This window comes from Marmota monax, unplaced genomic scaffold (assembly GCF_021218885.2).
Source record: "Marmota monax isolate L192 unplaced genomic scaffold, Marmota_monax_Labrador192_F-V1.1 WCK01_AAM20220418_F8-fsc00055, whole genome shotgun sequence".
Lineage (NCBI taxonomy): Eukaryota > Metazoa > Chordata > Mammalia > Rodentia > Sciuridae > Marmota > Marmota monax.
Genome location: NW_026695205.1, coordinates 1,226,513 through 1,246,491, shown reverse-complemented (window position 1 = coordinate 1,246,491; position 19,979 = coordinate 1,226,513). Strand labels below are relative to the sequence as shown.

The 19,979-nt window shown below is 34.7% G+C and overlaps 1 protein-coding gene across 5 annotated transcripts in view; it reads right to left on the bottom strand.

The window, feature by feature from the left end:
- Positions 1 to 19,979, bottom strand: part of Abl2 (ABL proto-oncogene 2, non-receptor tyrosine kinase) — a 102,484-nt gene that overhangs the window by 23,770 nt on the left and 58,735 nt on the right. For 2 of the 5 annotated variants that reach the window (XM_046430067.2, XM_046430069.2), the window contains exons 2-3: positions 4,131 to 4,193; positions 2,822 to 2,992 (exon numbers count right to left, since the gene is read on the bottom strand). In XM_046430067.2, the coding sequence (XP_046286023.1) occupies positions 2,822 to 2,992; positions 4,131 to 4,193 (234 nt within the window). Of the gene's footprint in view, positions 1 to 2,821; positions 2,993 to 4,130; positions 4,194 to 9,213; positions 11,446 to 19,979 lie in introns of those variants that run through there. The other 3 variants (XM_046430068.2, XM_046430070.2, XM_058574482.1) reach the window with 3 other exon arrangements.

Sequence of the window (19,979 nt, the reverse complement as noted above, 5' to 3'; positions counted from 1 at the left end):
ATCCCCTATCTTTTCCTCTAAAATTAGTGTATGGAAAAGGAAGATGACTTTGAAGATGGAACCCAAACTCTAAGTCACTTAGTGAATCTTTGCCACCTATTTCCATGTTCTTGATTTCTCTAGTAAAGTTGTAACATAAAACTTAGATTTTTTTTAATTTTTGCATTACAATTCTAATACACCATTATAAACTTAAGATTTTAATGTACATTTTGTCCCTATATTTTCAGGTATAGATTAGAAGTGTCTTTGGCAAAACAGGGAAGGTAAAAAAGATACCATTATTATTTAGGTAATGTATAAGTATTACTAATATATAACTCTATTTATGTACAGGTATTTAGTAATGCATAAAAGTTAATCTAATGAATTCTTGTAGTGCCTTAGACTCTTTTCTCTAACAGATGCAAGGCTTTCTATACAGAGTTCACTCCTACTTTCTCAGGGTCAAAAATCAGAAGGGGGGGCTGGGGATGTGGCTCAAGCGGTAGCGCGCTCGCCTGGCATGCGTGCGGCCCGGGTTCGATCCTCAGCACCACATACAAAAAAACAAAGATGTTGTATCCGCCGATAACTAAAAAATAAATATTAAAATTCTCTCTCTCTCTCTCTCTTTAAAAAAAAAAAAAAATCAGAAGGGTGCCAAATCAGTCTCATGGCCCAGAAGTTTCCAGTCAAAGGCTATTGAAGAAAAATTCAAAATAATTACTCTGGTAGCCATCTATCTTTTCCCAGTGACCTCCAGAAACTTTTACCATAGCATAACTTTGTAGCCCCTACTATCTTACCTGAAACACCTATATGGGAAGAAAAACACAAAAGCACATGTATACACACGCATGGGTATATAATATACATACAATGTACACAGACAAAAGTGTGACTTTTGTGGCAGTGGACATGCACGAGTGCACAGATGAATACTAGCCAACTATATTTCTGTACTTATAGGAAAACTTGTTGCCCTGCTGCTTTTCTATATTAGTCCACAGAACTAGAAGACCAAGTTTTGTGTATTTTCATATTGCCCCTTCCTTAAATAGAACTGGTAATTACAGACCATCATAATTAGGATACAAACATGACAGGTTTGTTTGGTTTTTTTCTTTTTGGCAGTTAGGAGAATTTTCAACTCTAGAAATTTTGACTACCATAAAAACTGGGCCTATTGGCAGAGAAATTCTAAAAAGAACTTTCTTTTCTTTCCTTTCTTGAGACAGAGTCTTGCCTGTTGCTTGGGCTAGTCTCAAGGTCTGGGGCTCAAATGATCATCTTATCTCAGTGTCACTGAGTAGCTGGGCTATAGGCAGGCACTGAGTTCAGCAGAATTCTTCTTTTTACTGTAAGCAAAGTATCACCTTCAAAGAAGAAGGAACTAGCCAGGCACACACCTGTAATCCCATCTACATGGGAGGCTGAAGCAGAGGATCCCAAATTGCAGGGCAGCCTGGGCAACTTAGCAATACCATGCCTCAAAATAAAAAATAAAAAGGACTGGGGATGTAGCTCAGTGGCAGAGCACCCCTGGGTTTAATCCCCAATACCAAAATACAAGGGAAAGAAAGATAAGAAAAATCTGACATTTCATGGATTTTAAGAGAAACTACTCTTGGCCATAGATAAAGGGAATCCTAGTCCTTAAGCAGTAGACTAGCAGCTTCTCTAACTCGTAAATGAGAAATGAAGACTTTCTATATCGATGTTCCCTTGGTGACTGCGCTATCTTGGAAAATACTGACAAGAAAATTATACGAAGGAAAGAATGTATTAAGTCACTGCTTTGCAAATTTCTCCACTGAAGTACTGGAAAAGGTAAAATAGAGTGCAATGTTGCCCAAGAGACTATTGGACAGCAGAATATTTCTTTGACGTCCTTTATTTTATCCCCAAACTTTATGTAATATTTTCCTTCAACACATAAATACAACCTCCACACACATATCCATATTGTCACCAACCTGCTCCTAAAACTACCCAAAATCTTTTAAGTTGATGCCAGGAAAGAATGCACTTTTACATTTACTGTGCCTCTGAAAATTCCTGAAATGTGCTAATATACAATCATACCCACTCTGGGACATACCTATACCTCAGTTTGAGAAACTCAGTTTTAAGGATTTCTGCTTCTGATGAATGGGATTAGATGTTAAGAATTAATGTCTTTAAAATTTTTACATAAGCAGTAGACTAGCGGTTGCTCTAACTGGTATCCGAGACTTTCTATATCGATGTTCCCTTGGTGACTGCGCTATCTTGAAAAATACTGACAAGAAATATAAGGGTAGCATTCCTCAAATGGGGAAGGGCTGCCTTCCTTACAGATGGGTGACCTTCCTTGAGTGGGGACAGGCTGCCTTCTTGGAATGACCACTCCCATTTAATTCTCCATTCTGAAACTTGTAACGAAGAGGCATCTGTTTGACAAATAATCATTTAAGTTCCAATTTTATTTAGTTAAAAATTATCCTGAAATACATTTTCCCCAGTGGGAGCCTTTATAGATTCAAGAGGCAAGAACAAACTTAGATTTTAATATATATGTGCACATACATATATGTATACTTATATATTACGTACATAACATATACAGTACAGATTTCTGAGAATTCCTAAGGTGCTTTAATTCGGTTTTATCCTTAATAAACCCTAAAAAATAGAGTTACACTTTACAGGGCAGAACTCTTACACAGCTAAAAAAAGGAACAAACCAAAAGTATCTGGGCCCAAATCAGCAAACTAATTATAGTCAGTGGCAGAAGCCAGACAGTCTCCTTTATTTCTTAACCACTAATAGAAACTGGATGTTATATAGAAGCCTCACCTTTAGTGATGCTGAGTGTGTTATCACCACTCGCTACAAAATCATAAAGTGCAACAAAGAGATTAGGGTCACTCTCAGTGGCTCCAAGCAAGTTCTCCTTGGAACTCCACCTGATAGCTTCGTTCAGTGCCTGGGATTCAACATCACAACCATAAGGGCGGTGCAAAGCTTCTGAAAGACACAAAAAGGGAAAAGAATTCACAGTGAGTTCCAACAGCTGAAAATTCATTTGAATTCAGTACATACACATTATTTCACTTGCTGGCCTATACTGACAACTCCAAAGAGAGACAGAACTGTACAATTAATGGAGTCATGAAGATGAGCAATTAGGCACTGTGTCTTCTGAGCATTAGACATAGAATTACTTCTTGAAATGGTAACAAGATAGAGAAAGGACCACAAAATGAGAGTTTAGCTCTGATTTATATGCATGCACCAAAATCAGATATGGCATAGTTTTCTTAAAATGTAAAAAAGAAAGCTCAGAAAGAAGAGGCTCCTACCTTTAAAAAACACACAGCATATTTTGTTGTGGTGATGGCTTTAAATAAAGAATAGTTATGTTTTATAAATTCTAAACTACACTTCTTCCATTACTCTTTCCAAAGAAATCAAACTATAGGAAAAAGAAATATTTCAGAAATATAGAAGTATTGAATAAATCCAGACCTTCCATTATGTATAAAAATTACAGAAATAATGCTTTCAGCAAAATATTCCCAAATTTCTGCAAAATGAAAGAAACATGTTTTGGTTCAATACAAAGTATTCTTGACATTTCAAGCAATCTTTTTAGGTAAGAACAGTTTGTAACTGTTCATAGTTTTAATGACTTAAGAAACCCTCTAATTTCTTTTCCTGAGCATATATCTGAAAAATATTGATAATTTAATCAGTGAATATTTATTGAGTTTCTAACATGTGCAGTGGTTGAAGCCTAGTAAGACCGGTTTCTTCCTCAAGGCTTTATAGTTCCTAATTTATTCATACACATAGACAGGTGATACCTATATTGTCTGAAAGATCACCTGTCTCACAAAGCCCAGATTGGCTATGCAAAAAATAATTGTTCTTCCAAAATTTTCTAGATTTCTGGGACTGATTTTAGTGGCTGTCTGCAAACCATCCAATTGTCTGTCATAGAACAACATTTTTGTATTAAGTCTCTCCTGACTTTTAATTTAAAATTATTTTTTAACATATTTGAAGGGAAAAACCTTTAAATCTGTGGTTTTATTTTGTTTCAAATCCATTCTTCTTTCCATCTCTACTTCCAAGACCTCGTTTCAGATCCCCAACATCTCACCTGGACTATTGCCTCCAGTCTTGTCTCCCTCAAATCCATCCTCCACACAGCTGGCAAAGTGATCTAGTTAAGACAAAAATTTGACCACATCACTCTTCTTAAGCCACTTCAAGAGTTCACCATCAAGCTGAAGTCTCCTTATCATGCATGGCCTTTGAGACCTTTCACAATTAGTAGATGGTTGAGATCTACTTCTCCAACTTTGTCTCTCCCCACTCCACACCTCACATTTAACATATGCCACTCTACTTCCCACCTCTTGGTCTTTGTTGAGTCCTGTATACCTAGAATGGGTTCTCATTCTACTTTCTTCTGACTAGCTGACTTCTCATCTTACCACACTTAGTTAGCTCCCCTAGAAATCTATAACTTTCCCTAGGAAACCACACACCTCTCTATGCTTTCAAAACCTGACATCTGTCCCATCAATCACCTCCATCTATGTCTATTTCCCACACTTTACAATGGAGACTCCTTAAGGATAAGAACTGAATCTTCTTCCTGTCTAGTTTTCATAATATGTATTCAGTAACTATTAGCTGAATGAATTGCTAACTTACACAAAAATATATGACAGGAAAGAAATGAATTTTAATCTTAAAATCACACTAAACAATGTTTCATAACTATCTACATGATATTGACAGAAATTCCTACTGCAGGCCGGATCTGTAATTATCTAAAGAGTGGCATAGTTTCACTTCATCACATTCATTTCTTCTCTGAAAAGAAAGAAATGTCTGAATTTCTAGAGTTCAATTTTGTTTTGTATTAAAAGTATTATGATATGGGCTGGGGATGTGGCTCAAGAGGTAGCGCGCTCGCCTGGGTTGCGTGCAGCCACAAAGATGTTGTGTCCGCCGAAAACTAAAGAATAAATATTAAAAAAAATTCTCTCTCCCTGTCTCTCACTCTCTTTAAAAAAAAAAAAAGAAAAGTATTATGATAGACTTAAAAGGTATGTTCAGGTGTCCCAAAAAGTCAATTTAAAGCAAATACTTGCTCCCTGTTTAAACAAAGTTACAATGAATGAAACAGTTAAATTATATATAAGATAACTAATTTAGGATTACCAAATAAACAACAACATATCATAAGAAACATTCTTTGAAGTGGTCACATGTACTATATATTTTTATTTTAATGAAAAAATTACTTGCTCTAGCAGACGTTCCACTGGATCACAAATGCCAGTCCTTCATTAAAATCAAAAGCATTGTCCAAAAAAAAAAACATAGTAAATATTCACTTTTATCAATTTATTAGGGCCACACTAAATACCCCAAGATCCATACTGATAAATGATTTTGTCAGAAATAATGTGATAACACATTACAATGTTTTGTAATTATTATTGTCTAATAATTATCAAAGTACAGTTTCAAATACACTTCATTCTTTTTAGATAGAAGCTGCCTGTTTGAAATTATATAAAAATCTCACCCCTGGAGAACTTTTCTATCATCAATGACAAGGTTAAAGATACTGTAGTATTAAGCAGACATTGTAGCCAACTTAAATCCTATTAGGACAAAAACAGCAAATGCTGTACATTTATACCTAACTTTGTGAAACCCAGCATATTAAAGTTTAAGATTAGGGCTGGGGATGTAGCTCAGTAGTACAGCACTTGCCTAGGCCAACCCTTGCACCTCACCCCCCACCCAAAAAAAGTTTTAAGATTTACAAAACTAGTAACTTGTGTGAACATTTACTATATGCTAGATATTGTGCTGGATTTCAGAATAAGACTAGAAATCTCTAATAACACTGTTCAACTTAGTATACAAAACTACTCTCTATTCTCCCCACCACCACCACAAATCTGTTTCTCCTACAGAATTCCCATCTCAGCTGATGATAATTTCATCTTTTCAGGTGCTAAGGCCAAAAACGTTGTAATCATTCATGACTTCTTTCTTGCTCACACATACCACATCCAATTCACTCAGAACTTCTATTGGCACTCCCTTCAGAAATATCCAGTCTATCCATCTCTCACTCACCCTCTCCACTACCACCATCCTGTTACAATAATCATCTATCACCTAGATTATTTCATGAAGCTACTGATTTCCATGCTTCTATATTGTCTTCCTATTGTTTGTCAACACACCAGTTCTCTCTTAATGCATAAACCATACTGTTTAAAACTCTTTCAATGGCTCCCCATTTTAGAGTAAAAACCAAAATCCTTAAAGAGACTATGAGGTCCTTCACTCTGTGTCTTGTGCAGTTCATCTCTTAACTACTCTCCCCTTAGTTTATATCATTCTGACCACTGGCCTCCCTGCTATTATTTAAACATGGCAGACACACTCCTGCTTCGGGATCTTTGTGCTGGTTTTCCTTCTGTCTAAACACTTGTCCCCATGACATTTTACTCAAATATTACCCTTTCCAGTATGGCATTTTCTGATTACTCTATTTTAAAGTGCAACTATTCCTAACAACACTTCCAGATCTTCCACATTTCCTTTCTTGATATATTTTTCTCCACAGCTCTTACTACCAAACATATAATTTACTTATTAATTACTATATTTATGCATATCATCTAACTTCCCCTACTAGAATACAAGTTTCATGAGGACAGGAATTTTCTGTTTTGTTCACTGAACAGTGAATGCCAAACAGTGCCTGTATATAAGAGGTTTCAAAAAAGAATAAATCATGTAGACTGCCATACTCAGAGGATGCTATAAGAGGACAAAATATAAAACAAAACTCTGGAGTCAGGCAAGGTTTCAGACTTTAAATTAAATAAGCATTTAAAATGGATGAGTAAGAATTCTGTACTGATGACTGTCAATGTGCAAGGACATGTTCATAACATGTGACTCATCTATCGGGGAAGGAACTCCAAGGCCAAGGGAAGATTTTTAAAGGCAAAGTTAGCTTCTTTAAAACCATGTTATTTAGCCAGGTGCAGGGGCACATGTCTATAATCAGGAAACTGAGGCAGGAGGATTTCAAGTCCAAGGCCAGATTCAGCAATTTAGCAAGACCCTGTCTCCTAAAAAGAAAAAAGACTAAAGATGTAGCTCAGAGGTGAAGTGTTCCTGGGTTTAATTACTAGTACTAAAAAAAAAAAAAACAAAAGAAGAAGTTATCTGACAAAAGGAGAAAACAGGATAAGACCCACAACACAATGTAACATAAATTTTTAAATATCTAAAGGTCAAACAATACTACATATTTCTTAAATATACAAATCAATAAACACAGGATAAAAAATAATTTTTTTTTAGGCAAAATACTAAAAGAACCACCATTTGGAAAACAAACCTTTTCATTTCCTACCACCCCCTCTTCCCATCTCTGATTTTACGGTCCTTCTGGCTGAGTCAAAAGATCTTCCTTCCTTCTTTTCTTCTTTCTTCCCACTCACTCTTCTGTTCTCATAGAACTGAGGGTCAATTTCCTGCAAACCAGTCTACACAGGATATCCCACTGAAATCCCATCCTACTTACTGGTACCAAACAAAAGATAACTTTTTTAAAGAAAAGAAATTCAACATTTTTCTGGGGACGAGAATGAACATGTATTGAATCACAGTGTTAAAAGAAAGAAATGGAGAAGAATCAGCTAAGGGTTAATGCAAAACCAAAATGAAACAAAAGCCTGTGGGCAAAGCAAGTAAAGTCAGTGGGCCTAGTCTGTGGCACTTTCCTCATCAGTTAAGATAGACATGTCTGGATGATTCAGATGTACTGCGCAAGCCTCAATGGAGATGTGTAGGCTGCGAAGTTTCATTTTTGAACAATGTGAAGTGACTGCTATATACTAAGTTAGATAGCAACTGAACTAATCTTCTAGTTAATTACTGCTATAGAGGTAGATGATGGACTTAAGACAAAACATTAGAAAACTGAATTTTATTTATGTATGTAAAGGAACCAAGTGGCAGAACTATTTTATGACAATTTTAAAAAACGAATTTTGTTACTTCTTTCTTTCTCCATCCCCTACGCTCCTTGTTTTTTCCTTCAGTACTAGGATGTTGGGACTGAACCCAGAGGCTCTCTAGAACTGAGTTACATCCCCAGCCCTTTTAATTTTTTCTTTTGTGAGACAGGGTTTCAATAAACTGCCCAGACTGGCCTCAAACTTCTAGTCCTCTTGTCTCAGCCTCCCAAGTCACTGGGCTATAGGTATGTGCCACTGCACTGGGCTTTGTTAATTTTTTTTTTTTAAATTTTATTTTAGTTGTAGATGGACACACTATCTTTATTTTGTTTGTTTTTATGTGGTGCTGAGGATCGAACCCAGTGCCAAGTGTTCTGCCACTGAGCCTCAACCCCAGCCCTATTAACTTTTTTCTATTGATAAATGTGCAATATACAACAAAAATAAAGCAAAACAGCAATAACAGCTTGTTCAAAATAAATTACCATGATTAAACAAGTTAAAACCTAGAATAATAAACTCACAGAGAAATCCGAAACTTTTTTATACCTTTGTTTTATTTTTATTTATTTTTATGTGATGCTGAGGATCAAACCCAGTGCCTCACATGTGCCAGGCAAGCACTCCTACCACTGAGCTACAACTCCAGCCCCAGTAATCTGAAACTTAATGCTTAATTTTATAAAAACACTTCCAACAATTAGTTATTCAATAACTCTTTATCAGTTTTATTAGAAATTTGTCAGGTAGTAACTGGAAAAATTAAAATACAAATTTTTCAGTTTAGGTAGTTTCAAGTATTTTAAAAACCTTTCTCTTCACAGAATTCTATTTCACCTGACTGTATTCTCTACAAGCTAAGAATTTTAATCTCTTTTAAAAACTAAGTTGGATAAAGTATTCAACAGTTTTTAACACAGCTTAAGTTCTTCACATCAAGACATATATACATCTTTGTATCATAAAATATCATTTATATATTCTTTCATTTGCTAACTACTCAATATTCAATAAACATTACACTATGAAATACTAAGAAAAAAAGCAACATAAACCTTTACTGACAAAACATGCGGATGATAACAATAGCAGGTAAGATTAATTTTTTAATATCTCCACACTTGACTCTTGTGGTTATCCACCCTTTCTCCAACTACCAACTCTGACCCATACCTGTCAAGTTGCGTACAGCAGATCCTGAGGCCTCACTGCACAGGCAGCAAAGTGATGTGTTCTGATCTCTGCCATAACTATTAGGTGGAAGCAGAACTGTCCCCAAGACCATGCCGCTGGTCAGAAGCACAAAGTTAAACTGCTCTATGTAAAGAGGAAGTCTTAGAATTCCACTCTGACAGGCAACACCACATGCATGTGACATTTACTCATGTACTCAGTGGCCAGAGTTAACCAATAAGAGGATAAACACTCACAACTCCCAAAATGGGTGGAGGATAGCCTAAAGGAAAATGTCTTGTAATCAGCACAAGACTAAGTCAGAATCGAGTTACTTCTGAAAGTTCTGGGAATATTAAATGCAGAAATGTGTGTGTGTGTATAAAATAAAAACACAAGGCTATTTTCATCACACATGTGAGTAACATACAGCTTCGTAATAAACTAAGTTATCAGTTCATATAGGAAGGTTTTCATTTCGAAGGGTGATGAGGTAAGACTGCAGAGAAATGTTTCCTTGGAGAAAATCTGTTTATAATAAAACACTAAATACATTTTTAAAAGAAGAAACGCCTAACAAGACTCATCTTTTACATCACTCAAGTTAGCTCAAGAAACCACAATTTCAAAACCAAAGAAATAGTTACTATCTGATTCACAGCCCAAAGCCAGGAAATAACTGCCTCCACTAACATTTTTGGCTCTATAGCTTACTACAGGTTAAAGAATAGCATGATTATATTGAAAAATTTTCAGTGTTAAAACTTTCAAAAACAAAGCCTAATCTTTGTTAATAATAGAGGAAGAAAGTTAAATAAAATTTAAGAACTTGAAAATAAGAGTGTCTTACAAAAAACTAGTAAAATCTATAAATAAGGGATGACTTTAATGATATGATCTACAAAAATACTACAAGGGTGTTTATAACTGTGTAGCTGAGAACACTCACTGATTTAATATCTATCAAGCACTTACTATATACATCAGCACTATTCTAGATCAATAAAAAATAATAAGGTAAAATTATAGACAGCCAGACTGAAGTAGCAATAAAGTAAAACATAAATTATAATTTAATATTATTATATGTAGGTAATTGTTAACAGTTTAAAAAAAAAAAAACAACAAAGCTTGCCAGGTGTGATGGCACATGCCTGTAATCCCAGCTACTCTGGAGACTGAGACAGGAGGATCACAAGTTCAAGGTAGCCTCTCAGCAACTTAGTGAGACCTTGTCTGGACGTGGCTCATCCCTGGATTCATTCCTTAGCACCAAACAACAACAACAAATAAACTAATTTACGCTTTCAATGAAATTAATCTTGATAAAGCCAATACTGTCCATATCATGGAGAAAACAAGAATTAAATGACTAATGGTAACCTCAAATAATGACTCAGGATTTCAAATACCAGGTTGACTTTCTCCTCTGGATTATAAAAAAATCTATGGTGAAATATGTAGATTCTAAACCACATGATTTACTACTTAATTATTTGCTATTTACGTTATCAATACATTTAAATTGCTCTTGTATTGTAACTAAGAGTAAAGAAGAGATAAACGAATAAACAAAATGTATCCTATACATTTAATGGAATATTATTCAACTCTAATAAGGAATGGACTTTTGATATGTGATACAACACAGATGGATTTTAAAAACAAACTAAGTGAAATTAGAGACACAAAAGGCAAATATTGTATAATTCCATTAATATGAAACATCTGGAATTTTCTTCTCATTCTCAAAACCTACTTCTGCAAATATTGTTGTACAACATTGTAAATTTATTTATGTATACCTAAAAGTAGTTAAATTGTAAATTGTGTTATGAATATCTTACCATAATAAAAACTAAAATTAAAAATATGCAACAGATCTCCAAAGATCTCTGGTTTATGTGGGTTAAAAAATTTGTCATTACATATTACATTACACATTACCATAGCTAAAATTAAAGCTGAGAAATTTTAACCATATTTATTAATTCTAAAACAACAGTAAACCCATTATTTAACATAAAACATTTTGTTTAATAAATAACTTTCAGGGCTAGGGTTGTAGCTCAGTGGTAGAAAGCCTGCCTTGCATGTGTGAAGCACTGGATTCAATCCTCAGCACCACATAAAAATAAATAAATAAATAAAGGTATAAAAAAATGACTTTCAGGGCTGGGATTGTGGCTCAGTGGTAGAGCACTCATCTAGCACATGTGAGGCCCTGGGTTTGATCCTCGGCATCACATAAAAAGAAACAAAATAAAGATATTGTGTCCAACTACAACTAAAAAATAAATATTTTTTAAAAATCAAAAAATAACTTTCAGAAGAGAATTAAAAGATAAGAACAGCATTGTTATTTTTTGCAAATCTCGTTAATAACAGGTTAAGGCAGGAAATTATACTATTTAAATAAAGTGACAAACTAAAGCTGGAAGCAAAAGAAGCATCCAAGCAAAGAATGGATGGGGAGGGAGGGCAGGGAGAATGAAGCACATGCAAAACCCTAAGAGAGGAAAGAACCTGGTATGTAAAGAAAATGAAAAGAGTACTACTATGGATGTCAGGAGTTGACCAGATCAAATACTTAAGGGTTTAGGCTTCTATTCCAAGTATAAAGGAAATCCAGTGAATGGTTTTAAGCAAGGAGATCAGATGGTTTGACTTCCATCTTTAAAAAATTAGAAACAGAAAAATATGCAGAAAAGGATCATGTTGGCTTGGAACAGGATGGTAACAGCAGAGACAGAAAAGTTGAAGAACATAAAAGATATGGCTTGCAGATGGAAATCCACAGGACTTGCAGATAATGTAGATACAACATACATGGGGGTAGTTGGGTGGTTTGTTGGCTACTAAGTTTCAGGCTTAAGTACATGGTAGATGGCCATGTCACTCACTCAGAATAGTAGTATATCTCAAGTTCCATGGACAAGTAAGTTTGAGAGAGATAACTAAGATCTGTGATATATAAATCTGGAGGTCAGAGATAATCCTGGGCTGCAGTCATCAGCATTATATGGTATTTAAAATTACGGACCTGGGGGCTGGGGATGTGGCTCAAGCGGTAGCGCGCTCCCCTGGCATGCGTGCGGCCCGGGTTCGATCCTCAGCACCACGTACAAACAAAGATGTTGTGTCAGCCCAGAACTAAAAAATAAATATTAAAAAAAAATTCTCTCTCTCTCTCTCTCTCTCTCCCACTCTCTCTTTAAAAAAAAAAAATAAATAAAAAATAAAAATAAAAATAAAATTACGGACCTGGATGAGATCACTTAGGGAGACAACAGTCAGACAAAAGTGTAGAATCAGATTTATAGAATGATGATTCAAGTCACTTAAGATTTCTCATTTGAAACCATGGAGCCTAGAAAGCAGAACACATAATCTTAAGTGTTAAGAAAAACAAAGACTGGGGAGGTAGCTTAATGTTAGAGCATTTACTTGAAGCCCTAGGTTCAACTCCCAGCACTGAAACAAACAAACAAAAACTCTGTCATAACCCAAAATTCTATATCCACAGACACTATCCTTCCAAAATGAAGATAAGATAAACACATTTTCAGTTGAAAGCAAAAACTTGTTGCCAGAAGATTTGCTCTAAAGGAATTGTCAAAGGTTTTTCTGATAAAATGGGAAAGAATACTAGAAGGAAATTTTGGAACACGAAGAATAAATAACTAGGGGCAGGAGGTGTGGCTCAGAGGTAGAGCACTGGCCTACTATGTGAGGCACTGGGTTCGATCCTCAGCACTACATAAAAATAAAATGAAGATATTGTACCCACCTATAACTAAAAAATAAATATTAAAAAAAATAAACAACTACAAAAACTGATCAACATTTGGGCAAACAAAATACACTATTCTCTTAGGTTGTTTAAAATATGTTTGATGACTAGAAACATAAAGTATGTAGTACCATCTGTATGGGCCCTTCAATTTATGTACATATAATAGATATAACATGTAACAATTATAACATAAAGATGAAAAAATAAAGAGAACTATATGATGATAAGGTTTCCATACTTCACTTGAAGTGGTAAACACTGAGTCTAAGCAGTATGTAAAAAGTTCAACGTATATATTGAAATCCCTATATGGACCCCTGGACAATCAAACGAGAGATACAAACATACATAAAATAAATAAAATGGAACACTAAATAACAATGTTCAAATACTTCAAGACAGAGAAGAACAAACAAGAAATGATAGACCTGGAGGCTGGGGTTGTAGCTCAGTGGTAAAGCACTTTCCTAGCACATGTGAGCCACTGGGTTCAATCCTCAGCACTACATAAACATAAATTAATTGAAGGTATTGTGTCCATCTACAACTAAGAAAAAAATATTTTAAAATATTATGGACCCAAATTCCAAAATAATTTGGATTATATTATACCACATATAAATGATCTAATCACATTTATAACAGATTGTCAAAATGAATGTGTAACAATCCAATGAAAGGCTGTCAAAAAGAAAAATATAGGGCTGGGGTTATGGCTCAACTGTACAGCGCTTGCCTCACATATGCGAGACCCTGGGTTCGATCCTCAACACCACATTAAAAAAAAAGGGGGAATGAATAAAATAAAGGTATTATTTCCAACTATAACTAAAAAAATAAAGAAAGAAAGAAAAATATAATCATACAGGTAGTAGAAAAATTAAAGGATGAGGTGCCTGATTTGCTCTGGAATTTTTCCATGTGCTTTTTCCTTTTGATGGTTCTGCTGCATTTCCTTCCACTTTAATAAATCATAGCCATTAGCATAACCAAAAATAATTTTAAAGATGAAAATATATCCACACAAAAATTTGCACACTATGATTCACAGCATTATTCATAATGACCCAAAGTGGAAATAACCCATGTGTTCACCAACTGATGAATGGACATATAAAACTATTCAGGAATAAATAGGAATGAAGTACTCATACATGCCGAAATAGACATGCCTTGAAAACCTTATGCCAAATGAAAGAAGTCAGTCAAAAACTAATACATACTACGTGGTTCCGTTTAGTGAAAGATACAATCTGAAGAGAAATCAGAGTATTGTGATTCCGTTCAGGTGAAACATCTAGAATAGGTAAATTCATAGAGAAAGTAGATAACGATAGCCTAGAGCAGAGGTGAGGAGAGGAACACAGAATAACTGTTAAGAATTTCAAGGTTTCTTTCAGGGGATGAAAAAAATTTTTCTAAGATCTTAAAAAAAAAAATTAGATTGTGCTGATGGGTTGAAAAATTCTGTTAATGTACTAATAAAAACCACTGAATTCTAATAGTATAAATGGGTAAATTTTATGATGTGTACTAAATCTCCATAAAACAATTTTAAAAGCCTACATATTTCAGAACTCCATTCATATGAAATGTCCAGAAAGCACATTATTGTTACCTGGGACTAGAGACAGGAACACAGACCAACTAGTACAAGAGATCCACTGGGTGATAAGAGATGCTCTAAAACAGGACTGTGGTAAGGGTTGCACAATTCTGTACATTTACTTAAAATTATTGAATTGTACACATTTTAAGACAGATGAATTTTATGGAATGTAAACTATAACTCAACAAAGCTGTTTTTAGAAAGGTATATATTCTAAGACTTTGTTAAGAGAATAAAAAGAAAAGCTATAACCTGATAAAAAATATTTGCAAATTATATATCTAAGGACACACATTCAGAACATGTAAAGAAACCTCAAACTTAAAAATATGGAAATAACTCAATTTTAAAATGGGTTAAAAATCAACTATAAACTCAGTTACCCAGAGAAAGCACCAAGGGAACAGGCAAGCAAACCTTACTCCTTCCTTCAGCCAAGAGGATATAGGAATGATAAATAAAATGTTCAACATCACAGACACTTAAGAATGCAAATTAAAGCCGCAAAAAGATACTACTACATATCTATTACAGTGACTAACAAAAATATTATAATACCAAATGCTAACCTAGGATGGTTAGACAAAACCTTCATACATTGATAGGCGAAATGCAAAATGGTACCACTACCTTGGAAAATAATTTGGCAATTTCTCAGAAAGTACACCACATACTTACCATATGATCCAACAGTCCATTCATGAGTAGTATTTGTCCTGGAGAAATGAAAATTATGTTCAAACAAAAATCTGCACACAAAGTTTACAGCAGCTCTATTCATACTTACTGAAAACAACCTAAATGTCCATCTACAGACAAATTGGATGAACATATTGTGGAACAAATACATAACAGAAAATATACAGTAATAAAAAGGAAAAATAAAAAAGATATCTGAAGTACTGATACGCACAACTTGGATCAATCTCAAAAGCATTATGCTGAGTTTCCCAAAGAAGCCAGTAACAAAAGGCTACATTTTCCAAAAGATAAAACCATTGTGGTTGCCAAGGGTTAGGAAAGGTGTGATCCTCAAAGTGTTTTTATGATTATTATTTTTTAATGGGGTAATGGAACTACTCAGTATCCTAAGTGCAGTGACAATTACACAAATCTATACATGGACTGAAATTTATCAAACTGTATACCGCAAAAGGTCCATTTTATTGGATGTTAATTTTAAAAATTAAAAAATTAAAGTGCAGAGTTTAGGAATAAGCACTGAAAAACTACACTTAGAAAGCTCACACAAAAAGACAAGGAGTCAGAAAAGGAGACTAACAACATCAAGCAAGGACGGACGAGAAAGTTACCAGAGACTAAAAAGGGATGACGGAATGACCGAAAGTCACCTCCTACTGAGGTATTAATAAATGAGTAAAGCACTTATTTCTTTTAAAAACTACACTGTAAGAATTTTCTCATATTCTAATAAATGTTTGAAAATTTATATTTCATCTTGCAGATGAATACCATCATTTCCAACTCTGGACTATTATCAACTAACATACATTTGTACATCCTAATTTTTTTTCTAATATTACTTCATTAGGACAAATTTTCAGGTTAAGGGTATTTTCAAAGCTCATGATAAAGCCCTCAAAAAATGTACATCATAATACCCTTCAGCTATGTATGAATACTCACTTCACTAGGGTGAAGAGAAAGTTGTATAGGAAACAACAGTAAGTTATTTAAAATTCATTAGTAAAGAAAACCAGAATGTTGCCCCAAAATATGCCTCTGACATACAGATTATTTTTTTAGTTAAAAACAATTAAGATACAACAAAGAGGAAACCTCTTCTCATCCTCCTGCTTTTTCACCTAATGGTAGAACAGAAATCCTTCTTCACTGGTGATACGTCTATAAACTCAGTTACCCAGAGAGCGCATCAAGGGAACAGGCAAGCAAACCTTACTCCTTCCTTCCATAAATTTATCTTTCCACAAAATGTAGACTGTAGTAAGAATTCAAAGTCAAATGAAAGCCATTCTAGATTTGTGAGAAGGAGTAACACATTGATTATGCTCTGGTCTAGAAGACTCCAGGCACACCACCTGGAGTTAACAGATAACTCAAAAGTCTATGACAGCAAATTGAACTGAGGTGAGGAGGACCTGACCACAGAACAGAATAATATACAAATTCAAGAAATCTTTTGAAACACATTGGATAATTACTTGGAAAGAGGTTATGGTAACAAATATTAAATCTCTAGTTTGGAGCAAGATGAATATAAAGTAACATCCAGAAGATATCCAAGTAAGAGTGACAAAAGCAAGACTAGAAATCACTAAGATGCAAATTTGGAAGTTAACATAGTTCAACATCTATACAAAAGATAAAGGAAATTATTAGCATTCCATCAAAAACTTTTTATCAATTAAAAATAATTGGCAATAATTATAAGGTTTTCTATTCAGTTTCTGAAATACTAATTCAAAACAACATGTCTGAGTGGTACCAGATTACAAAAACATCGCCTCTTCTTTTCTTCTCATGCTGTACATTCTCCACAGGTGAAGTCATTCGTACCCACTCTTTGTCATTATAAACTAGACAACTGTCATTATAAACTGGCTGCTGTATTAGTTTCCTTATCTGCTATAACCATAAAATAGATGGCTTAAGCCAACCAAAATGCTTTCTTTAATAATTCAGGAAGCCAGAAGACTGAAACTGGCACACTGGGACAAAAATCAAAGGGTCAACATGGCCACAGCTCCTTTGGAGGCTCTCTGGGAGAATCCATTGCTGACTTCCTCCAGCTTTCAGTGGCTTGTGGCCACATCACTCAATCATCGAAAGCAGCACCTTCAGATCTCTCTGCTTTATCTTCACATTGTCTTCTCCTTTCTCTCTGCTTTATCTTCACATTGTCTTCTCCTTTCTGTCCCTTACACAGCCATGGCATTTAGGGCCCAACTCAATAATCCAGGATAACCTCCTCATCATACCTCTAAAAGCCACACACACACACACACAACACCCCTTTCTCCCCACTCTCCCTCTGGCCACAGGAGTTAACATTTACAGGTTCTGGGAATTATGACAAGGCTATCTTTTAAGATATTGGCCTACCACAACTCCCAAATAAATCCTACTGATCTGAAACACTCTCCTGAGTAATAGATCACTTGACTCTTACGGCCTTTGGATAAATACACTTAAGACATCCTAAAAAGCAACCAAACTCATTTCGCTCCTAATTCTGTCTTATTTCTTAGCTCTCTCTGACCTCCCTGACTTCCATCTCACTCTGCTCCAATCTAATAGCCAAATTGTCTCTAAATTTGCATTTTGAAAAGGCAAATCTCAAGTTACATTTCTATAAAACCTTTGATGGGTGTATAATAAACAGAATCCTCAGTATACAAAAATCCTTAGTATCCTTAGTATCCAAAAGATGCTCCATGGTCTGGCCCTTCCTTACCTTTCCAATCTCATTTATCATCATTCCCTTTCTCAGACCTTATGCTATACAGTAGTCCCTCAGTAACCATGAGGGATGGTTCTCAGAACTCCTGAAGATATCAAAATCTGTGAATGTTCGAGTCTCTTATATAAAATGATATAGAATTTAAACTAAACACATCTTCTAGTACACTTCAAATCATCTTTTGATTCCTTATAATGCCTGAAACAATGTACATACTACGTAAATAGGTGTATTTATAATGTATTATATAAATAACAGCAAAAAAAAAAAAAAGTCTGTACATGCTCAGTATAGACACAATTTCTTCCCTGAGTAATTTGATCCACAATTGGTTGATTTTGAGGATGTAGAACCCACAAATACAGAGAATTCAATGTATGGCTCTACAGCAGTTTACTCAAGATTTCAATATGTTCATCTTTGTAACTGCTAATTCTCTTTTCCTAAGTCTTCTTTCCTTCCAGTTACCTAGTAAATTCATCATTTGAAGCATATGATTTATATTTTGCATATTCTGTTCCCTGTTCTCAAAGTGTTTTCTCCCATGCTTAAGATAATTCATAATTCTAATAATTAACTTCATAATTCTATCCTGCATCACAATCACATGGATTTGTATTATTGTTATTGAAGGAGAACAAAATATTGCAAAATACAGAAAAATATAAAGTACTATTACTTATATGTCTGTCCCCACTCCCATTTCTGCCAGTTCCTACCCAATCCCACTCAGTGGCAGAGATTATACGTCTTATTCATATTCATTTTCCTAGCATATGTATTTAATAAATATTGGTTGACATCATTTTTCCTTACTTATAGAAGCGTGTGCCTATTTTCTAGAATTCTGAACACAAAGCAATGAAGGCAACTGAAAGCAATTAGGATCCCTATACTATGGTTTGACTGTGTCCCCAAATTTCATGCATTAGAAACTTAATCTTCAAATTAATATGTAAATGATGCTTAAGAGTTGGAACCTTAGGGAAGTCCTTGAGTTGTAAGGGCTCTGCCCTGTTAATAGATTAATCCATCTGTGGATTAATGGGTTATCTCAGGAGTGATTTCATTATAAAAGTGAGCTTTCTCTGGTTCACTAGCCCTATCGCACATGGATGCTGTCCATGACCTAGCAATATGGCCTTCACCAGATGCTAAGCAGATTCCAGCACTAAGCTCTTAGACTTCCCAGCCCTCCAGAACCATCAGCTAAATAAATCCCTATTCTTTAGAAATTATGCATTCTCAGGTATTCATCATAGCAAATGGACTAAGGGAATTCCATTATCCAGAAATAATTACTGATAACATTTTTCATACATTTTAATCCAGTCTTTTCCATATCCTGTTCTTAAAGACTTCTCTAAGGCATACTCAGCAATTTTTAGCCTTCAGGCTAAAATTAAAATACCGGGCTGGGGATGTGGCTCAAGCGGTAGCATGCTCGCCTGGCATGCTTGCGGCCCGGGTTCGATTCTCAGCACCACATACAAACAAAGATGTTGTGTCCGCTGAAAACTAAAAAAGGTAAATATTAAAAAATAATAAAATTAAAATACCAATTCCTATAATTTAAGATTTGAGGGATAAAGATGTAGTGGTAAAGTATGTGCAAGGCCCTACGTTTGATCTTCAGTACTGGGGGCAGGGTGGGGGGGAACACTTGGCAATAGAAGAAATTTAATTTATGTGGACTTCATGCTAATTTATTTATTTATTTCAAGGTTTTGTTATATATTCCTATACATAGATCTACAAACAATGATAGTTTTATTTTTTTTAATTTTTTTTTCAGTGATAGTTTTAAAAACGAAATTCAAAGCAAATTCTACCAGTGGCCAAGGAGTTTTTAGGAAAATATAATTGGTTTAACCATTCTTCAATTTATAAACGATGAACAAAATGTAAAATAAGACATT